Below are 23,950 nucleotides of genomic sequence, written 5' to 3' on the forward strand. Positions count from 1 at the left end.
TCAGGATGGATCCATGGAGCCCCAAGCAACATTTAAAAAAAAAAAGGATTCTGTGCCTTTGTGGGGCTGGTCGTCTGCAGGGGGTTGGGTCAGGACCTGGCCGCAGGCCAGTCCCTGTGCCAAAATCCACATCACGCACAGCTGTGCGCAGTGGGAGATTGGGTGCCTAACTCAACGCCATGCACAGTGATAAGCATCTTACTTTATGCCAAAAAAAACAGACATTTACTGAAAAAAATCAAAGGTTAAAGTGATGTTATATTTAGGAATCGTAGTAATTACTTTATGATTCAAAACAACTTGGAAATTAACTGACAAAAAACAAAGGTTAAAGGAATGTTACAGTTAGGTGAAAATGTCTGGTAAACTCTACTGTTTTAAATTAACAAAACCACAGAAATTCACCAGTTATAGTTATCTCAAGTAACTATAACTAGTGCCCTAAAGTAACTTTAATTTGGGCCCTCGCCATGCCCTGCTAGTTACCTCACATATTACATCACTAATTACATGTTCTACATCATTGACAACATCACTGCAACATCAGAAATGACTTCATTGATGACAATACTGTGCATGGTGGGGGCGCAAGTAATAGTTACTTTAGGGCATGGAGTGACCACAATATCATCACCAACAGGAACTACACACCTATCAATAACAACACTTTGAAAACAACAAAAACCAACAACAACAAACATTCGTACAGACAATGGAAAAAACTACACATCCAACAACTCAACATCTACCTTGAAAAAACTCCAATAATTATGTGGCTGAAGGTCACACACATGTTGTGCAACTGGATCTCCACTGCACTGGACGTTTATTAAAAGAATTCACATCCAAGGTTGACCACAAAAAGTCTGTGTAAGAGCAAGGCTATCTGTTTGTGGACAGCTCAGATTGTTCAATACTGGATTGTGGGGTTGTTGAATATTCACCTGCACACCATGATCTGGACATGAGTCAAATGGCACAATGGTATTTGCAAATGTAAGAAGCTGGGCACCTAGTGGTGTACCATAGTTCACCACTAGGTGGTTATACCATGCACAGAGTCCAGAGATTTCCCCAGAAGTGTACAGGGCTCAAGTGCTTTGTTTTGTGGTAGTGTGGGCGAGCAGCCTTAGGCCTAACACAGAGGAGCGAAAGACATTTGTTGTGTACACAATGACCAATAAATGACACACGACTCAAAGATGAGATCCACACCAATTTTATAAAAATAACCTTCGCTCAAGATTTATTTTAAGAACAAGATCTTCTCAAAAAGCTACGTACATTTCTAAATAGAAATTCTTTTCAAGTTCAAAACTTTTCAGTCTGCAATGTTAACCTATGGAGGAAAACAATAATGCATTTTTGCAGGTTAGTATACCACTTACAGTTCCAGTCGTCGGGATAAAGGGTCAGCAGAGAGCAAGGTTCAGGTAAGTATGAACACTGCACCGCTAGTGGCACAGTGGTGGCTGGGTTCAGAGTTCAAATTTGAAGATTGGGCCCAATGTTACCCAATGGAGACTAGGGGTGCTTGCAGACACACTGCTTGCAGGTAGGTGAAGTGGTTGCAGGGCCCAAGCTTTGGGGGTTTAGACAAGCACAGGGGGGCACAAGGTAGCACCAAACCTATACTACCAGTGGCACAGGGGCGGCTGGAGCAGGGTGCAAACACAGCGTGGGGCACCCAATGCAAATCAATGGAGGAACTTGGATTTGAAAGCAGGCTGCAGGCGATGAACTGGAGGCTAAACAAAGGAACCCAGCAACAGCAGAGGTAAGTTGGGGACTGCTTTAGGTCATAGAGACACAGTCGGTCGAGCTCCTGTAGGCCCAGGGGCTTTGGGTGCATGGGTGTCCTTCGACATCGCGTTTTTCTTACCAGAGCCGTTTGCGGTCGGGGTGAGCCTTTGGATTCACACTGCAGGCATCCAGGAGGGGTCAGCAAATTCTGGACATGGACTCATGATCACTGAGGAACATTTACTGGATCGATGGGCCACCTGGACACAGGCCGGAGGCGTCGGGTGCAGCTTTGTCGAGGATCTGGAGAGCACCAGAGCCCTTTGTGTTGCTTTCTTGTGGACACCTCTGTCCTCGGAGTTGTGGTCTTCTTCAAAGGCAGGCAGTCCTCCCAGGGGTAGTGGAGGTCGCTAGCTGCAGGACAGGTGTTGTTGTTTTCGCAGGGCCTTTGAAGCTGCAGAAATGTCGATAGAGCTGGGGCCAAGTCAGTGGGCATCGACAATCTTCTCTGCACAGCATCTTCTTTGTCTTTATTCTTAGGTCAGCAGGAACTAGTTTCAAGGTCTTGGGGAGCCACCTAAATACTAGATTTAGTGGCATTTTAACAGAGTGACAGGCAGGGCCAATGGGCACCTCACATGGGGTGTCTACACCCTCAATTATGCCACCCTCCTGTGGGAGGGGGCATAGTCTTAGCCCTGATTCGAGGAGTCCCACCATCTTTAAGATGACAGGGACTGAAAGGTGTACTTCACCTCGCCTCCTTCACTTTAGGGGTGGAGTTGGCAGAGATGGACACACCTCCTGTTCTGCCTAGTTTTTCCAGCCAGTTTTCCCAACCAAAGTGGGGATGTAAATCGTGGGCTGCTATCTGCTGCTCGCAGCAGAGGCTGGGGGTAATATTACAAAAGGCAGCAGGCCTTTGAAGCTTCCCTCACTAGCACTGTGCCCATCCTGGGGGAGGAGGTGTGACACCTCCACCCGGGATGGGCGTTGTTTCTGGTCCCAGAGAGTGGGGGCTCTCGACCCAGGGTTCCAGAAACATGTCTGCTGGTGACAGACTGCCTAAAGCCAGTCTGTAAACACATTTAGGTTGGTAGGTTTTCAGGGTGCCCCTCTGAGTATATGTCTCAATAAAACCCTCACTGATGGTATACTGAGAGGAGTAGTTTGGTACCAGAAACTCCTGGATTCAGAGAAGCAATCATGGGTCTAGGGACCTCTAGTTGTCGAGTTTCCAGCCCATCTACTCTATGGCTTCCTTGGCACTTACATTATCTAACAATAGACTTAAATATTATTGGGGCATATCTGCTCATGGAGATATGCCAACACCTGTGATATAGTGCACCCTGCCTTAGGGCTGTAAGGCCTGCTAGAGGGGTGACTTACCTATACGTTAGACAGTGCTAGTTGGCATGGCACACGGCAGTGTGCCTTGTCGACTTAGTCATTTTGTCTACACCCGGCCTTTATGCTGCCATGGCAGTCTGCCTGGCCTAGGTGAGGGGGACCCTCTTCAGTCCCATACCATAGGTACCCAGGTACCATTTACTAGGGACTTACAGGGGGCCTGGAGGGCCAATTGTTGAACAGTTTTAGGGAAGAAGCACTGGCACAGGGGGCCTGGTTGGCGAGGACCCTGTGCACTACAATCGAAACCCCATCAAATACCAGGTAAAAAGTGGGAGCCAACCATGTCATAAGTGGCACATTTTCACTGTGAGCCTTAGCCTACAGGTGTCCTCCAGAAAATAGACCTTCAATCATGAGAATGACGACTCACTCTCTTCCGTGCACACTGGTTGTGAAGCGGTAAGGACATGTGGAGGAAACATCAAATGAGAGACCTTGTCATAGGCAAACGGCAGTCCAAGGCTTCTCAGCACATTTGGCTCCTATGATATTATTAGGAACGTCACATTGACCATCAACTCCATCTTGTGTAACTGGTTCCATTTAATGTGTTCTCACGCAATTGCAGGATGGGGAGGGGATGTTTTCACTCATAACTTGTTTTCGCTCCTTACAGTGCAGAGTACCTGGATCATGTTGCATGAGATGTCCCACTTCTTTGACAGCCCCACAGACGCGGAAGAGTGGCTGGAAGTGATGGACATTGAACGAGACGTGATCCGGACTCAGGGTTCGACGTCCAGTGGAGCCAAGGACGGAGCGGCCCCGACGAGTAGCGGAGCGGATCCGGGAGGCTCGGAATCGAGGGGTCGGAGGCCTCCGGCCCACAAGCAGAAACAGGGTCAAGTGGACGCCATTGCGATGGTGGGTTCCTTCAGAGACGACCGAGAACAAGTGAATACGGACACGGAGGACAGCACAGTGCATTCGGACTCTGAGAACAGCTTGGTACTTTTCCCGAATGTGACGCCCCGAGCGGCGGATGAAATCTTGGACACTGCCTTGGAATAATGACTGCTGCGAATGTACTCTGACTCGCTGAGTCCACCTGGTATCCTTTTTACTCTTGTAACCTTCATGAGGCTCCGTGGGGGGGGGGAGGAGGGGCGAGAGAGGGGTGCGAGGGACCCTGAGAGCAGGAGAAACGCATGTTGTTTTGCAGTAACTGAGTGCTCTTGCAATGATATGATCCTGTCTGCTGCCCCCTACAGTGTGAGCTGGACTAGGCCTTCACCCTGAACTTTCACAGACACACCTCACTGGTTTGGCGGGAATGAAGGGGGCCCCCCCCCAAGAGAAGGCCGGTAACAGTGACTGATTATAAGCAATGACCCTCCCGGCGGCGCCGTGGAGCAGGCGATACCGACTGACATGGTCCATTGGATGTGGCTTAAGTGTAGCAGACCCCCCAAGAGCGTATGCATGGTTCATTGTTTGATTTTGTTGTACTGTTTCATGTTCGGCACAGCTGGGTTCCGAGGCTGCGCCTCCAGAGTTGGGGTTTGGGGGTGGGAGGGAACCGTCTTCTGGTCACCGTGGCGAATGCACACACTACACTATATCTTGTTGTCTACTCGAGCATCGGTATCTGATTATGGCTGACACGAAAGGGAAGTATAGGCTGGTTACGTGGAATGTGAGAGGATTAGGGGCGATACAGAAACGACATAGGGTGCACGCCTTCCTGCTCCGTCAGAAAGCACACATTGTGTTCCTCCAAGAGTCCCACCTAACACAGCCCGAAGTGCACACCCTGCGGAAGAAATGGAGGGGGACTGTCTTTTTCACAACATATTCTGCCTTCTCTAGAGGAGCCACGATCTGGGTGCGCTATGGTGTCCCCTTCGTGGAGATAGATAGGAAGACAGATGACCAAGGGCGATACCTCTTGGTTAAAGGCACTCTAGACGGGGTGGGGTGTTGGTAGTCCTGGGCAGTATTTATGCCCCGAATCACGACCAGGACAGATTCCTCCCAATTGTGAGTAGGGCCTTAGCAGACTGGGCGGACATCCCCTGGATCCTGGGTGGGGACTGGAACATGATACTGGACACAGGGCTGGACAGATCGCACCCTCCGCTTCTGGGGACAGGGGTTCACAAACTGTCTGACTCCTTTCGAACATGGCTTCAAGGGTGGGGGCTGGCAGATATGTGGCGTACACTATATCCGACACATAAAGAGTACTCATTCTATTCCCCACTACATAACTTGCATACACGCCTGGACAGATTTGTTTGCACCAAGTCCTTGATGGCACACTGTACGTCCTCGGCCTACCTCGCCAAGACGTTTTCGGACCATAGGCCGCTAACGCTAGATTTGGACTGGGGCAGGATTCCCTCTCCAGTACCCACCTGGAGGCTCAACCCATCACTGCTTGAAGATGGCCCATTCCGTGCCCACATGGGGGACACACTAACGGACTACTTCAGGGACAACTGGGACTCTGCGTCCTCGAACCTGGTTGTGTGGGACGCCATGAAGGCGGTGGTGAGGGGCGCTGCGATTGGCCGGCTGGTGGGCGCCAGGCAGGAGGTACATGACAGACTTCGTACGATTGAGGACCGGCTGGCAGTGCTTGAGACCGCAGTGGGGACGGACCCTGAACGTAGGGGGGATCTCCAACTGTGCAATATTGAGCATGCAGAGCTCTTGGAATCCCTAAGGGTAATGGACTACAGAGAATACTTGCGACGGCAACAGGCGGAGGCGGACAGGTCAGGTGCACTGCTGGCTCGTCTGATTAGAGACACCCCTGAGACCCCGATAATCACGAGTGTCAGAAATGACACGGGCAGACAGGTGAATACGCAGATAGAGATCAATAATGTGTTTAAGACCCATTTGGAGAGACTGTACGCCCCACCCCCTACTGATACTAGGGATGCCATGTTAGACTTCCTGGACGAGCTGCCGATACCGGCCCTTCCCCGAGATATCCAGACGATCCTAGCAGGGCCTGTTACACAGCAGGAAATTAAAATAGCCATCCACTCTCTAAACCGAGGCAAGACCCCAGGCATGGACGGTCTGCCGGGTGAGTTTTACCAAACTTACTGTGATACGTTAGCCCCTATTCTAGAAAATATCTACAAAACCGGGTATGAGACTGGCCACCTACCGGATTCGACTATGCAGGCCTTGGTCATCTCTATCCCGAAGCCTGGCAGGGATGCACTGGACGTGAGTAACTATAGGCCTCTGTCTATGCTCCCCTCGGAGTATAAAATCCTTAGTAAAGCTATCGCCCTGAGATTACAAGCCCACCTCCCTGGCCTGATCCACACGGATCAGTGTGGTTTCCTCCCGGAGAGGAGCACTTCTCAAAATACGAGACGTCTACATGCCCTCATGTCCACGACCCCCCCGGACTTGCCGCAGGCTGGATGTATAACCCTGGATCTGCGGCAGGCGTTTGACTCCCTGACTTGGGACTTCATGTTTGAAGTTTTACGTCGCTTTGGACTTCCGGATGCCCTAATAAAATGGGTTTGTCTACTATATACAAACCCAACGGCCCGGGCACGCACCGGCCGACACACGTCGGACAGTTATGGCGTACATAGGGGCACCCGACAGGGCTGCCCACTGTCACCGCTGTTATTTGTCCTTACGTTAGAACCCCTGGCGATTGCACTCCGGACTAGGGCGGCAGAGGCGGGAATCCAGGTTGGTGACACCCATAATCTGATCTCCATCTACGCCGACGACATATTGCTGTTCCTACGAGACCTGCAGGGTGACCATACCCTCCTGGCACATACCTTTGAGCGGTTCGAAAGGGTATCGGGCCTGGCGATTAACCCCAGGAAATCACTGGGGTTCTTTTTCCGCGACGGGCGACTACCCACCCACATACAGTTTGGGGAGCACGTGATCCAGGTGGCCCCGACTACATTTAAGTACCTCGGCATTATTGTTTATCGGAACCCTGACGACCAGATTGAGGGTAATGTGCGGAGAGCAATTACTGGCCTCCGCAGTAGTGTGACCTTCTGGACGTCCCTGCCCCTGTCTGTCATGGGCCGGGTGGCACTTTCAAAGATGGTCCTGCTTCCCCGAATCCTGTATTATTTTGTGAACCTGCCGGTCCTCCTACCACAACCCATATTTACCATGTTGAACTCGTTATTGATCACCCTGATTTGGGGTTCGGGGAGGAGACGGATAAGCCTCAAGAAACTACAACTGTCCACCAGACAAGGGGGCCTGGGAGTGCCTGACCTACGTGGCTACTACTACGCTAGCCAACTTCAGTGGCTGACTAGGTGGGTGGCGGGTAGAAACCTCCATGAGATTGCTTTCACACCACAAGAGCTGGCGCGAGGGGTTCTCCATTCCCTTCTGCTGCCTGCGGCCAAGATTCCGAGGGACTGCCACCCCTTATTGCTCGTGGCATTGAAGTGCTGGCGGAATGCACTTAAATACACGGCAGGGACCCCTCCTTATGCAGACAACATCCCCCTACTGGGCCTAACGACTCCACAGGGACCCCTGACGAGACGCAGATTACAACCCTGGATAGTTGCTGGGGTAGACAGGGTTGGAGACTTATTTGGGGACGACAACTTGCTGGACCATGCCACCTTTACACAATCCACGGGAGCCCCGCAACGGCTTTATCTTCTACACGCCACGGTCTCCCATTATGTAAGGCGCACTTGGGCTACACAACGCACTACACCAACACAACACAAATTGGTCCGTCTCCTCCACTACATGGGGTCGGGCGGACATTTAGTGAAATGGCTATATGTGGGCATTAGAGAACACGCAGCTGGATCCCTCACCCCACTCAAGGAGGCCTGGAGCACAGACACAGGAGAGGAAATTACAGACGGGGACTGGAAGATCATCCTCGGACACCCCAGGAGAGTGTCCAGGAATGCTAAATTCAAATGTATACAAGCCATGGTGCTACATAGGGCTTACCTCACTCCACAAAGATTACATAGGATATTTCCCACCGTCTCCCACTGTTGCCCTAGGTGTCAGGGTGATGACGCTGATATTGTCCACATGATGTGGGCGTGCCCGAGACTGCGCACATACTGGGAGATAATCCGGCACGCACTACACACTATAACGGGTATGCAGGTCCCGGTGGGCGCTTTACCCTGCCTGATAGGTAATAGGAAGAGACCCAAGGCCTGTAGGGCACAGCTGAAATTTACAGACCTAGCCCTCTTGTTGGCACTCCGGACCCTCACTATGAGGTGGAAGTCCCTTAGACCCCCAGCCATAGAGATGTGGAGATCCGACATGCTGAAATGGGGAAAGGCGGAGGCAGCGGAACTGCGCAGGGAGGAGGAGAAGGGCCACCGGAAATACCCTGTAGCACAAGATTGGGACCGCATGCTGTTGGAGCTGGAGGATGAGGACCTGGAATTGCCCCGGGATGAGGGTGCCTGAATACTCACCAGCGGTGGGGGGAGGCGATATGTAAAGCCGACCGACCTAGATAAACTGGTGACCACACCTATGACCTGTAATGTCCATTCATACCGTCACATCACTGTTAGATGAGCGATCTAAAAATGTACATGGGAATGACCAGGAGACGGGAACAGGGTGGGGGGAGGTGGGAGGGACCGGGAAACGGTTGGGCGATACAGTACCCTACTGACATGTAATAAGTGATAAGTAATACTCTGATTTGATATTTGGAATTTCACGAACCGTGATGTAGGATCTGATGTATGGAGCACTGCGCCAAAGTTATGTTTCAGAAAACGGAAAAGACTGACAGTATGTTAAAAGAAATGTTTTGCAAAATGTAATATCTGATCCAGTCCTGAATAAAGAGTTTAAAAAAAAAAAATGTTGCATGAGATGTGTGCTTAGTACCTTTCACAGGGTAGAGATTGTTTCCGGAGAAATGTGCGGAATGTACAGCTCTGTCTCGGAGTCAAAATACAGGGGCCTGGTCAACTTCTGACTTGAACCTGACACAGACCAGCAGAGTCAGCTTAGTTTTCATAACAGAAAAAAGGGGGCGAGGTTTCTAGAAACTTCTCCTCAGGTTGAGTAAAAGGTATTAAAGGCAGAAAATCTTGGCACTGAATCAGAGGCAAGCCCGTTGGAGTGGACGTACTGTCACAGGGAAATTCTTCTGTAGTTCCCGATTGAGACTTCTGGCTGACCGTCAAGGGCTTCCCAGTTGAACTGACCAGAATGATGAGTGAATCAATCTCGGTGAGGTGAATCTGTTTCCTTGCCTCATTTTGAGAGTGCTGAATTCCTTTTGTGTTATTTAAAGGTGCAGCATTACATTTGCCTCATATTGAGAGTGCTACGTTTAACCATGGCCTATTGTTTCAAAACTGAGCAATACAGCTTCCTACTGAACGCTGTTTTCAAGGAGGTGGAGGCACTGATTGCTGGGTCAGATATCCAACTGAGCTACTATTGCCCTTATCCCTAAGGAAGACAATGGTGAATAGACTGCACAAGTTATACCATCACTGATTCACAACTCGCAGGTGGGATTTTTATCTGGAAAGTTGTCCAGGAACGATCTTAGGATACTTGCTCTACTTTTATGGACTACTTTTATGGATAACAAAAGATGATACAGAGGTCCTGGCTTTCTGGTTTGATGCAGACTTAAACAGAATGAAATTAGATTACCACTTCTGTACTCTGGAAACAGCCGCACTCGGATTTGATTTTATCGCAAATGTCCAATGGCTGTACAACTCTGCTACAGCTATAGTGAACTGTGGATGCTTTTTGCCTGAGCCAGAGATTATAAACACTGGAACACTACAGTGCTGCCTCAGTCATCCCTACAGTTTTTACTGACACTGAAGTATTTTTTCAGCTCCAATCATCAATCAAACGAAGTACGCTGAATTCATTTTCGTGGCACTTTCCAAACCTGACAGCTCGATCCCTACCATAATGTCCTTAATTTGCTCCCTTTTCTAGCGTCTGGGTACAAAATCAACTGAAGTAGATGCAAAGTCCTGCCCATGTCCCAGGGTCAGCATATGCAGCTTTATCAACCATATCTGTAGGAACCTCAAGTACCATAAGATTTAAGTTAACAAAAGACTGAACAAATTGGTAAAGTTCATCTTGATCCCACTGTGGACCAGAACCAGGTACAACTTTGTGAAACAGCCCAGCCTGAATCTGTCATTATGGGGGAGGGTGCTAATGATCAAGGTGGCGGCAGCACCTAGATTCAATTACATCTTTGGCATGTTTCCAATATGGATCAATAGGAAATGGCTGACCCAGCTGGACTCTCACATCAGGTCGTAAATGTTGTGTCAGAGGAAACGTAGCTTTAATGTGCCAGGATGTGGGTGCATATCACTTTAGAGGGGCTCTGATTGCCCTACATGGAATCCTATTATTTGATATATCACCTATTGCCGTAGTCATATTTCTTGCAGCAGCCGCGGGAGGTTCTGATGTGGGTGACTATAGAGCATATCCTGCATAGAAGCAGGACAATAATGCTCTTGGTATACATCCACAAAGCCATTCCACCATCTTTGAACAACAGGGTTGCCACGCGAAGGAAGCTGGCTCTGTATATACTATACCAAAGTGAGGCATACTGTGTAAATACTCCAGTGAATCCCCAGAGGTTTACAGAGGCTTAAGTAGATAATACTAAAAGCTCTATTTGTGGTAGTATGGTCAAGCAGTTGTGCTTATCAGAGGGCTGTGTTAAGCATTTGTTGTACACACTCAGGCAAGAAATAATTACTCACACTAACTGAATCCAAGACCAATTGTTTTATATAAAAAGTTATTACTTTGTTATTCTATTTTAGAACCAAGTTGAACTCAGTTGAAGGTAAGTAACAATTTCAAGAGTAGTAAAACTTTTCGGAATGCAGTAGGAATTGTTTTGCAAGGCAGTAGAAATGCTCTACATTCATACAAATTAAGTTTGTGTTGTCAATCAGCAACAGTAGAACTTAGCAGGTGTAAGAGATGGACGGTTGAATGTAATAGGAGAAATGCAATCCTATGGAAGGAAAACAGTTACATGCATTAACTGTTGAGTAAACAGGGAAACAACCTTAATAACGAATTTCTAACAACGAGTGGGCTTAACAATGAATCTTAACCGACCTGTACCTGAACCACGGCCTCCTTAACCACTACTTGACTTGAATCACGACCTCCTTAACTACTACTTCATTTACAACACATTTTCAGAGGTAAGTGTATTTATAAGTAAACAAATATGGTAAACGGTTTCAACAGATCATATTAGTATAATTGGTTTAATTAAACAATTCAACAATATCATGTTTACTAAAATATAAACATCTGTTTAAAGGCAAGCAAGATAATTAGTAATCCATCGGTATTTATTTAAAGTATGTGACAACAGTAGGAGGCTTAAAAGTATGTCCAGTTTCATGACCTTGAGTTTAAAACCCCTACCTACTGCAAAAACCGAAACTGGACTAATTACAAGCAGACGTTTCTAGCTGAAAATGAACAGCACTGTTACATACATTTTGGCAATACTGACATCTAGTGGCTGGATGAAACTTGACACGGCACATGTAAAAATACACTCGCTTATTTGGATAGCACGCAATTAACAAACAGTGACCCAATTTTCAAGATAAGAATTTTCGGAAAGAGATAACAAAATTGGTAATAGTCGTGGCAAAAGCATTACTGAGTTTTCTTTGAAAAGGGCTGATTTGCAGCAATATATTTCTTCGGCAGGAGTCCCTGGGCCAGTCTGGAACAGTAGAGGTACAAGGGGCCAGATGTAGGAGGCCATTTACCGACCGGTAAATGGGTATTTGTGATGTAGGGGGCCAATTTTACCGCTTCGGTAAATTTACCGATTCGGTAATCGGTAAAATACAGAATCGGTATTTTTACCGATTCTGAAACTGCCAGATGTAGGTGGGACTCTTCTGAGTCCCAAAGGCCTTACAGATTCGGTATTTTACCACCCAATCCAATTGGGTGGTAAAATACCGAATCCAGGTGTGCATGCACACCTATGCCATGTGACAGACAGACATGCCCTTAGGGCATGTCTGTGTGCCACATGGCACACATGCCTGTATTTGGGGTGCTAGGGGGTGTCAAAGTGACACCCCCTGCACCCTTGCAGGAATCTGTAATTACAGAATCGGTATTTCCCATTGATTCCTATGGGTTTTCAAAGCCCATTGGAATCAATGGGAAATATACCGATTCTGTAATTACAGAATCGGTAAATACCGATTTTTACAGAATCGGTATTTCAAATACCGATTTTACCTACATCTCCCACATTCTATTTTACCAATTCATAAATACGGAATCGGTAAAATTCGGTATTTATGAGTCGGTAAAATAGAATTACCTACATCTGGCCCAAGATTCTTTATTATAAATAGTCTTTATTAGAAGTGTTGTTTAATTTAATTACACTTTTTAGATCGTGTTTCAAACATGCATTGTTTTGAACGTAGTGGTAGATTCGGAGTTTATGTCAATAGATTAATTTTCGTGGTTCAGTAAGTCGTGGTTAAGTACATAGTTGTTTGGCTTAGGCCGTTATTTAGCCTTCGTGGTTTAGACATTCGTTATTTAAGTGGTAGTTGTTTACTCATACATTCAAGAACATGACTTACTCCTCCAGTCTTCGGGAGTTCAGGCCAGCACTGGGCAAGGTTCAGTTTAAGGTAGGTACTGCACCACCAGTGGCACGGGGCAGCCGGGTGCAGAGGTCACTGGGCCGAATGTTAGTCAACGGCGACTGGATGCACCGCGGTTTCAGGCCACAGGCCCCAGGGGTAAGGGTGAGCACAGGGGGGGGGGCGCACAAGGCAGCACCAAAGCTAAACCACCAGGGGCACAGGGGTGTCCGAGAGCAGGGTGCAATTCAGCATCTGCAGCCCAATGCTCTTCAATAGGGATTCTTGGTAGCAAAAAGAGGCTACAGGCTCGGACCAAGAGGCTGGATGAAAGTGACCACTGGCTGGCCAGGTAAGTTTGAATGCAGGGTAAGGTCTGGGCACTGTTGGTTGGGCTCCCAAAGACTGGGGGCTCAGGATGTAGGAGTACTTTTTGATGTCGGATTTTCTTTGTCGGACGCGGTCAGCGGGACCCTTTGTGTAGAGGCTGCAGTCGACTTTGTAGGGTCCAGGAGAGGTCAGACGCTGATGGAGTTGAGGTCTGGATCGCAGGGGAGATGTCACTAGACAGGTAAGCCACTTGGACACAGGACCTGGGCGTCAAGTGCAGAGTGGGCAGGAGTGGTAGATCCGCCTTGAACCAGAGTCCTTGGAGTTGGAGTTTTCTGGACAGGGCCGCTGTCTTGTGGAGTTCTGGTCTTTGTTTAAGAGTGGCAGTCTTCCTGGGGTTCTTGGAAGTCGCTGGCCACAGGACAGGTGTCGTCTTCTTCGCAGGCTCTTCAAGCTGGAGACAGGCTGGTAGGGCTGGGGCCAAGTCAGTCATTGTCTTCAAGCTTTGCTGCACAGCGTTTTCTTCGTAGGTTGCACAAATCCGAGGATCAAAGTTCAGGGGTGCCCCTAAATACTGAATTTAGGAGTGTTACAGGTATTGGCAGCCAGTAGCCAATGGGCTACTTGCATTTTAGGGTGACTAAACCCTTTGTATGTCCCCTTCCTTTGTGGAGGGGCACCCCCTAACCTGATTGGATAGAATCCTTACATTCAAGATGGAAGATTTCCTAAGGAGGGTGGGTCACCTCGGTCCAGAGCACCTAAGGGGTGGTCCTGGCAGAGGGAGGACACATCTTTGGTAAGGGGTCTCTGAGGGTGGCATTAGATAAGCTGCAGTTCTCCCACACTCTTGCCATAGTGTAATGTATAGCTCCACCCATGCTTACTAAGACTCCTCTGTGCCAGCTGCACAAATTCCCTTAACGATAAACGCCTTTACGCCATACACTCGACGTTACCTTGTTTGAAAGTAAATAAACATCGCAAAAAATGGCCATTTCCTCAATCTTTTAAATTGTATCTCACCTCTGGATCGTTGGGTCTGGGACAGTGCAGGGTTTCCGCTTCTCCAAAATGGTCTGCCCAGAGCCATATGCTGGCCAGGTCGACAAGTGTCCACTAAAATATTCTCCAAGAGGCTGAAAGAAGAGAACATAAAGAGATGAAACAAGGTGGGATGTAACCGCAGCACCGCTGCTGATTGACCAGTGAGAAAAGATCTCCGTACAACTGGTGACCTTGTGACAATACCACAATAGAACAGTTTACTGGATAATGACTAACACGTATTGGTTCAGGTTTAGCAACTCGTTATTAGTTTGTTACAGCCGTTCACCGACCAAAGAGAAGCAAATCTGGATCTTGGACACATAAAAAAACTGTAACAAAGCCATTACCTGACTGTAGGACTTGGCCTTTTTGGCTAAAGTTCCCTAAACTTTTTGCTTTTTCCCTAGACCGTTTTCCTGACATAGAGTTGCCAATTTAGATGCTTTGGGTACTTTGCCACTGCTGATCAGGGTCAAAGTACAAGAGTTCCCTGTGTAAAGTGTAATGGTAATTGGTTGGCCATGATTGGTATGTTTGCCTTACTAGTAAAGTCCCTAGTGATGTGCACTGTGTGTGCCAGGACTACTAATGCAAAGGTGTGCGGAGAAGGGAACTCAGGCCTGCAGTGGAGGGCCTGCACGCAGTTTGCTAAGTTAGCATGTTGTCCTGACAAGTGCAACCACTTGTCAGGCCTTACTTTCCCTTTTGCGTACACAGTGGTCACCCCTGTGGTAGGTCCCGGGTAACCATTGGGCAGGGTGCAGTGTAAGTAAAAGGCAGGACATACACTGAGGTGTGTGTTATGTCCTGACAGTGAAAAACACTCCATTTCGTTTTTTACCGGTGAAAGGCCATCCTGCCCATAGGACAGAATGGGGGAGGCTGGGTATTGTATTTGTTAGCCTAGTTTCCCATAAGTTTAAAATGGAGAGGTGAAGTTTAGTATGTATGAACTCACAGTGTCATAACACATCTTCCTATGAAAGTGGTTTTGTCACTGTGTGTTCAGAAACCACTCTTTTGGAAAGTGGCTGAGTTTTGTGCTTTAAGCATTTCTGTGTGTCTCTGCTGAATGTGGATCTGAGGGGTGAGAGGAGCTGGGGGGGTCTTGACCCAGAGGGGTTGAGATAGCACCAGGCTGACCTGCATCTGGAGAGTAGGCGGAGGAGAAGCCCGGGAGGTGAAGAGGCCTGGGTTGCTGCTATAAAACAATTGACCCATCTCCTGCTGAGTGATTAAGGATCCAGACCCCCAGTATCAAAGGGAGAAAGGTGACACTGGGAGGGAGACACCCAGAACTCACTGGGACTCCGGTTTCCAACACTGACCAATCTATAATCTATCTATGTAAATAAAAATGTAAATGATTGTTTATTCAAAATCGCAAATCTCCGAAAGTACTTCACCGATTGCTTTGAAATTTTGACACAATGTTGGATTCGAATACGCGCGTGTTTTTATATACACAACGTTGGATTCCAATACGTGCGTGTCGAATACGCACGTGTTTTTAATCGAAAGCCCGAAAAGACACATAAAAATGTAAATGTTCGTTTGTTCAAAATCCTAAATCTCCAAAAGTTGTTCAAAGATTGCTTTGAAATTTTGACACAACGTTGGATTAGATTAAGCACGTGTTTATATATACACACAACATTGGATTTCAATACGCGTGTGTCCAATACGCGCGTCTTTTTAATCGAAAGGCCGAACAGACCCTATCGATTTGGTTGCTGCGCAACAAATACAAGGGACGCATAGAGACAATAGTTTACATATATTAGGATGGACAGTTGGTGTCAGGATGGCAGACCGGGAAGTGGGTGGAGGGAGGGGGGAAGAGTTGGGTCACTTTGCAACATTAAGAAAGGACGCATAGAGACAATAGTCTACATATTTGAAGGAATTTCCCCCACTTCGTGTTGAAGCGACAGACAAGGCAAGGGTGATTTTAGATTTTACACGCTTCCCTTGATAGCTGGCAGACTACTTGCCTTCCCCTTTTTGGTGTGGCCGATTCACGGGCCGTCATCTGCGGGGACTGACAGGGATAGGGTAGCGGCCATCTTAGTGAGGGCTCGCAGTGCACGTCGCTCGGACGACGGCATAAAAACATACGTCAATGGCTCCGCGCAGCGGACGCGCATTGCGGACGCGCCAATCGCGCGCCGGAGTCAAGCCAGAGTCCAGCCCGTCTGCGCCCGTCCGCGAACGACCGGGTCACGGGGCAGGACTCTATGGCACCATCCGTCAAACAATTACTGCCACCCTAAGAAGCAGCAGCCAGCGAATTCATTATTCGAAATCAGACCTCCTTACACTTGGTAAGAATTCGCTACAAACCTGCCTTCACACTATGGACCCTGATTTCATACCCTCGTTTTGTAATCTATGTAATCAGTCACTTCCCACGATAATCAAAACTTCAGGAAAGACAGCTAATTTGAAGATGATATTGCTAAATTGTAGGTCCATGATTAAACATAAAATAGAAATCCACGACCTATTGATAAACAAAGATCTGGACGCCATGTTTCTCACAGAGACATGGCTAGAAGAGTCATCCTCCCATGATATTCTAGAAGCTATACCTCCTAATTACAGTCTTCTGAGAATTGACAGACAAAAGCAACGTGGAGGAGGACTTGCACTCATCTGTAAGGCAGAGTTAGAATGCACCTTAACAAAATCAACCATAATCACTAGTGAGTGTGGCATATTTACAATAAAATTGGAACCTACAACTACAATTACTGGTCTACTTATTTACCGGCCTCCAGGAACTGCGGTGCCTTTCTGCAGCCAACTTATTGAATCAGCCACCCAGCTTGCAGTTAGACACAAAAATTTAATCATCTTAGGCGACCTTAATCTTCATTTTGAAGATATTAACTCCAGTAAAGCACAACTTCTAGCGGCCGCACTCAACTCTGTAGATATAAAACTCCTTTCTACAATCCCCACACACCAGCAGGGACATCTTCTAGACCCGATTTTTGTAAATTGGGAGGGTATTAAAATCTTACCCCCGATTCCATTAATTTGGTCTGACCACAGCATGGTGCCATTTGAGATAATAAGAGAACCCACAAAAAACATACCTACTAAACACCCTCCTCACAAACACCGGAACTGGAAAAAATTCACCCCTGAACTTTTTAAAAACATGCTAGCTGAGCAACCTCCAACAACAGGCAACTCCTTGCAAGAGGTTTGGGACAACTACGAACTATGGATAGCAAAAGTACTAGATAAAATTGCTCCCTGGACCACCAAACCTCCAGCTAGACAATCCAAAACCGCCCCATGGTTTTCAGAGGAACTCAGAACAGTAAAAGCTCAATGTAAATCAATAGAGCGTAAATGGAGGAAAAATTACGCACCTGAACTGAAAGAAAGCTACAGAACTGAACTAAGAAAATACCACAAAATGGTTAGAGCGGAGAAAAGTTATCACTATAAAAATAGAATTGAGGAAGCAGATAATCCTACGAAAGAGTTGTTTTGTATCTACAGAGAACTCACTATTCCCACACGTTAGATACTCAAGACACATACTCCGCTGAGATATGTGATCAAATCACAGATTTCTTTGTAGAAAAAGTAGAAAGAATTCATGCTACTTTTGTAAGCAACACAACTCCCGCAAATAGCAACGTAGATAATAAAGACACCCAAATGCACAAATCTCCACTTACCAGGTTCACTACCCCGGATAAACAAGATTTATTGAAAATCATTAATGGAATACACTCTGGCTCCCCCATCGATACCTGCCCACCGGAACAATGTAAAGGAGTTATGGATAGTACACTAATTGATCACATCAGTCACATGATCACTCTACCCTATCAGGAGTGTTACATGCCAGAAATCTGGAAAACTGCTCAGGTGATGCCTTTAAAAAAGAAACCTAACATTCATATTTCCCAATTCCAAAATTTACGGCCAATCTCACTCCTCCCGTTCTGTGCCAAAATCATAGAAAAAGTGGCAAATAAACAACTAATGGAGTTTTTGGAGAAAGAAGCCCTTCTTCATCCTTCCCAGTCAGGATTTAGATCAGGCTATTCTACTGAGTCGGCAGTCCTATACTCGACTGAATGCATTCGGAAGATGGTGGACGAGGGCGAGACAGCAGCGTTGGTCCTATTGGACCTTAGTGCAGCATTTGACACCGTGCTGCACTCAACGCTGTTGTCTCGTCTCTCGGACATGGGAGTAAACGGCCCAGCACTTGCTTGGCTCCAATCCTTTCTGACCGACAGAACGTTCCAGCTACACTGCCCGCCCTTCAGATCATCTCCTCGCAAGGTTAGCCATGGGGTTCCACAGGGCTCCAGTTTGAGCCCTACGTTATTTAACATCTATATGGAACCCCTGGCACACATTGTAGAGGATTTTGGGGTGGGCATTGTCAGCTACGCTGACGACACCCAGTTGGTGTTCAAACTGACCCCGGATCGAAGAGAACTTGCCACCTATTTCTCGAACTGTATGTCGGCGGTAGCAACCTGGATGAACAACAACTGTCTCCGTCTGAATGGAGATAAGACAGAGGTTCTGGTGGTGGGGAGAGATGTCTCTGCATGGTCTCATGCATGGTGGCCCAGTTAACTGGGCAAGCCGCCTATTCCCGTAGAGACGGTTAGAAATCTAGGCGTTATGCTGGATTCTGACCTCTCCGGTAAGACCCAAGTTAATAAAATAACGGGAAAATGCTTTGGCATACTAAAAATTCTTCGTAAGGTACTTGACCTCCTTCCCACTGAAGCCAGGAAAACCATAGTCCATGCTCTGATAACACCTCAACTGGACTATGGTAATGCCCTCCTGATAGGTCTCAGCCAGAAGGGCCTTCACCAACTACAATGTGTACAGAACACAGCATCCCGACTGGTGCTCGGTCTCCCAAGAAAAACATCTATTAAAGATGCCTTATCCAAACTCCATTGGCTCCCTATTAAAGAGAGGATTACATTTAAGACTCTTTGCTATGCCCACCATATCGCTCAGAACAGAGGCCCCGACTACCTGAAAAGTCTTCTCACCTTACACCGCCCGATTAGGGATTTAAGATCATCAGGTATGATGTTATTTAAACTCCCCCGAATCACAAGAGCTAAAATGGGAGGTAAATCTTTCCGTTACCTGGCCAAAAAGTATTGGAATGCACTTCCGCTCCACCTGCGGATGGAACCTTCCGAAATGAGATTTAGGGCAAAATTAAAAACCCACTTGTTCCCTAGCAAGTAACTCTTCTGCTGAGCTCCAGGCCACTGCTCCTCTGGATTAGTATTGTATTAGCAGTTAGCGCGGGGACACACAGTTTTGTGCAGCCAGGCGCTTAATAAATGTTTTATTATTATTATTATTATTATTATTATATTAGGATGGAGAGTTGGTGTCAGGATGGCAGATCGGGAAGTGGGTGGAGGGAGGGGGAGGAGTTGGTTCACTTTGTAACATTAGCGCGTGTTTATAGATACACAACGTTGGATTAGAATATGCACGTGTACAATACATGCGTGTTTTTAATCAAAAGGCCGAACAGACCCTATTGATTTGCTTGCTGTGCCAAAACTACAAGGGATGTATAGAGACAATAGTCACAAAAACATATTGTATACCCACAAGCAATGTGAAATAAAACATATTAGAAACTTGTGCTTACTCTTTTCTTTCTCTCCTATTTAACCAGACTGAGCCACAGCAACACGTGGTCATGTACAGCTAGTAGGAAATAAGAAAATAAATGAAAGAAAAAGGCTGAATATTAATGACTGTACATTTACCTCCATCGTTTTTAGTTTGTCATGCCAATACTAAAGGGGAACAACAACAGACAAATTAGGCCTGATCGTACCCCAGAAGTAGCAGTACAGTCCAAACTGTCGGACCACAGTCTCACTGAATGGGAATGCAAGCAAGCACGGACACGTTTGGGGTGCCACGTGTTCTTCGGATCACGTCAACATGTATCTCTTGTGATAAATATAGGAGTAATTATTTTGTGATCCTATTTTCTCTTTTGTTCGCTACATAAAATAAAATTGAATCATAAATATCGTGTTAATCAGGAATTTATTTTGTTACTTTCCAGTAGATGGCAGTATCGACCCGCCCACTTTCTTGTGATTGAATTCCTTAATTTATCTTTATCATTCTTCCCGCCATATTGAATCCTTCAGATGGATTGCATGCTACTCCACATGTTTATCTCTCAGAAATGTCACAAATGTTTGAATGTTCTCTCATAAGTTTTTCTCAACTCTCCATTACAGTACTTGTTAGGTATCAGTCTCGTGTCCGTATTTAGCCTTTGATGGAGATCACCTCTTGCTTAAGGCTGCATTCTCAAGGCTACCTAGAAATAAGCTTTAAACATCTATAAAATAACTGTGAGAAGGGAAAGTTCTACTTATTTTGTACATACAATAGTTGGTGCACCCTATCCAGTTAGAGAGGTTTTTGGGATAGTCAGAAAGCTGGCAACCCTCGCTGTGACGGTCGAGATGTTATATACCCTCTCATGCTCTGTGTGACCAACTCTTCGAATTCTTTTAATTAAAAAATGAACAAATTAGGCCCATATTTATCCCCCAGGACCTTTTATTACCAGATTAACTAATCCTAACCTTTCTAAACTGCACTTTAACTATGCAGATTAAAAAAAAAGTTCGGGATTCTCAGCTGATCCCTCCTGATTTTTGTAAAATGAAGAATATTCACTTAGACAGTGAGATTACTGGAACAAAACATACAGATCATTTAGGACAGGTCAGGTACCTAATGTTTGCAAAGAGCTGCTGTCACTTTCCTACTGAAAAATGAGAGGCAACCCCAACGTTTCTACTAACTACAGAACTACTTCTTCGCTACTGTTAGCCACCAAAGCGATGGACAGCCTAGCCAACTGCCCAACTATCAAGATATTTGTAAGAGAATAATCTGCTTTCACTGGTGCAATCGGGTTTCAGACAAGCACAGTGCACTGAATCAATCTTGATAACCACATTAGACAATCTCCAGTGCAGTATTCCTAATGCTTGTAGCTCTTTCAACAGCTTTTGACACTGTCTTCAGTCTGGTATTTCTGAGTAGGCTGCAAGAGGCGGGTTTGAGGAAAGATCAGTCGGAGCATATATATCTTCTTACAACAAAAATGTCCTATGGAGTTCCACAGGCCTCATCATCAATCCAGTTTTGTTTAATGTGTATTTGAGACCTCTTGCATCATTGATTCGATCCTATGCTTTCATTTTCGATAGTAAGGCTAACTTGCATTAGATTGCTACATACTGTATCCTGTTTCAGAGACTTGAAAACCCTAGGAAAAATGTTTACTATTTTAGCATCGGATTTTAAGAAATCAGTAATGAATGTTGCAATTATGTCTTAGCTGGATTTTGGGACATTTCCTTATATACTACCTAAATATATATTAGTGAGATTCCAAATAGTTCAGAATATGGCAGCCAGACTAATTGTAGAACTCAGTAGGGAGAAGCCAATTGTTCCAAATCTCCCTAAATAACACTGACTTCCAATTTACAAATAGGTGATCTTTTAAAAGTCTTTGTTTTGCTTATGGCTCAGGGCCCGAATTCTTATGAGTAAAATACATTCCTTCACAAAATCTAAGATCTAAATCAGTGTGTCACGGGGGTCGCGAACTCCCCTTTGCGATCCTCCGTAACTGACTCTCCCTCTCCTCAACAGGACTGGTCCAAGCCCTTTAAGGACAGCCTGGACTTCCCGGACTTTGACTCCGCCCCTATGACGTCGGAGTTTGTCGGCCTATAAGAACTGGCCTCCGGGGAAAGAAAGGCAGACCCGGAAGACGCGAATGTGGGTGTGGCCCAACGCGACTTGGAGCAGAGGAGAGGAAGCCGACTGGAAGATGACCGGAGCAGAGCCACGGACCTGGAGGACGTCAGAGCCGGGAGAGCTGGTATCAGAGCCAAGGGCCGAGAGAACATCCCGGAGACTCCACCACCGGACAAGCCAGAAGGCCACCGTCCCCTCGCATCGCCCAGCCACGCTCAGGAAGATGCGTGGCTAAGGCAGGTACGGGATCGTTTAAGAACACTCCTAGGATTTAAGAGGGGGGGAACCGGGTAGCAGAGGGAGGAGGGAGGGACTATCCTAAGGGCACCATTCCCTTTTGTGCACTGAGCACCGCACTCATCGGTTTAGTGTTCTATCCTGGGACAAATGGTGATGGTTTATTCCTTCCTCACTAATGTTACCCGCACACCCTGACCCATAACCAGAATCGGTTATAGAGCTGTGAGCTAATGGCCACGTTTCTTTTCATTTCCATTATACCCTGGCGAGACGGTGAGGAGAAAAGAAAACCGATCAAGCCGTGGACACATACAGAGGATCAGCTGCAAGAAGCCTACCCCTCATTCAATTTGGAAGAGTTCAACTTGCTGTATATACCAACTAATAAAAAATTAGTTATTCCCACACTTCAGTATTGGCTCCTTCTCTCCATGTATACCCTTAAGGTTACAAGTGGCGAGCCAGATAGGAGATTCCGTCTGACAAAGATGGAGAACCTAATCAATCAGATGAGGGAAGGACAGGCCAAGTTGGAGTGGGCTGTGGGACAGTCTACAGAGCAAGCCGACAATGACAGGGCAGCCTTCACAGCTGCCATACAACAACAAGCGGACAATTTAACCAAACTAGCTGAGGGACAAACCCAACTCTTAGCCACCCTGGGGCAAAGTCGCTCTGCTGCTCCTCCTGGGGCCATGGTACCTCTGCAGAAATATGTTGCTGGGGATGACCCCATTTCATTTTTTTGGGACTTTGAAAGGGCAGCTAGAGCTAGTGCCTGGCCGGGAGAACGGTGGCCTTTCTATCTAGCACCCCTTTTATCCGGGGAGGCCCAGGCAGCCTATCAAATGGCTAACAAAGACGGGACCGCCTCCTACGGACATGTGAAACAGCTTGTCCTAGACAGGCTCGGGCTCGATGATGAAAGCCACCGGCTACGATTCAGACAGGAAAGAGGACAACCTAGCAATGCACCAAAAACATTGTTCTACAAATTAAAAGACGCAGCTGACCATTGGTTGAAACCTCAGTACGGTAATATGGAAGAAGTTATGAGTAAAATCTACCTTGAGCAGTTTCTTGAAGCACTTCCTTATGGGACTCAAAGGTGGCTTAGACAGCATGCAGGGTTAACGTAGGAACATGCTATAGAAATGGCCAATTCTTATTCCCGAGCCCAAAACCGTCCTACCGTCAGAGAAGCAGACAGAGCCAACGCCAGTAAAGTCCCAGGAAAAACCGAAAATAAAGTATACAAGAGCCCGACAGAATTACCTCTTAAACCCCGCTCCCATAAAATCGATCCTCCTGTTATGACTGGCCCACAATGTTACGAGTGTGGAGAGTGGGGGCACATCGCGAGGTATTGTCGCAAAAAGAAAGAGAAAGAGGAAGAACCCATGGAAGTAGGATACATGCCCCACGCCATCATGTATGCCCAAGAAACAGGCCCCGCCTTTTATGTAAGTGTATTGCTTGATAATCAAAAAACCCAAGCCTTATTAGATTCAGGATGTCGCCATTCAGTAGTCAGGAAAAGTTCCCTGCCTACCTCGTCACTCTTGTTGGGACAGACAGTCAGTATAAAATGTGTACATGGTGATATTCGAACCTATCCTTTAGCCAGGGTAACAGTCACAACTGAGGAAGGTACACAAGTACAGTGCGAGGTAAGAGTACTCCCCGAATTACCTGAACCCCTTATTATTGGCACATATAATACG

At 46.7% G+C, this 23,950-nt stretch overlaps 1 protein-coding gene across 1 annotated transcript in view; it reads right to left on the minus strand.

Moving 5' to 3' along the window:
* TSNAXIP1 (translin associated factor X interacting protein 1) overlaps positions 1-23,950 on the minus strand; it is a 476,958-nt gene that overhangs the window by 326,557 nt on the left and 126,451 nt on the right. Inside the window, exon 3 of the mRNA XM_078669989.1 lies at positions 14,133-14,245. Coding sequence (XP_078526115.1) covers positions 14,133-14,245 — 113 coding nt within the window. The remainder of the gene's footprint in view (positions 1-14,132; positions 14,246-23,950) is intronic.

The sequence above is a fragment of the Lissotriton helveticus genome, chromosome 12, assembly GCF_964261635.1.
Source record: "Lissotriton helveticus chromosome 12, aLisHel1.1, whole genome shotgun sequence".
Classification (NCBI taxonomy): Eukaryota; Metazoa; Chordata; class Amphibia; order Caudata; family Salamandridae; genus Lissotriton; species Lissotriton helveticus.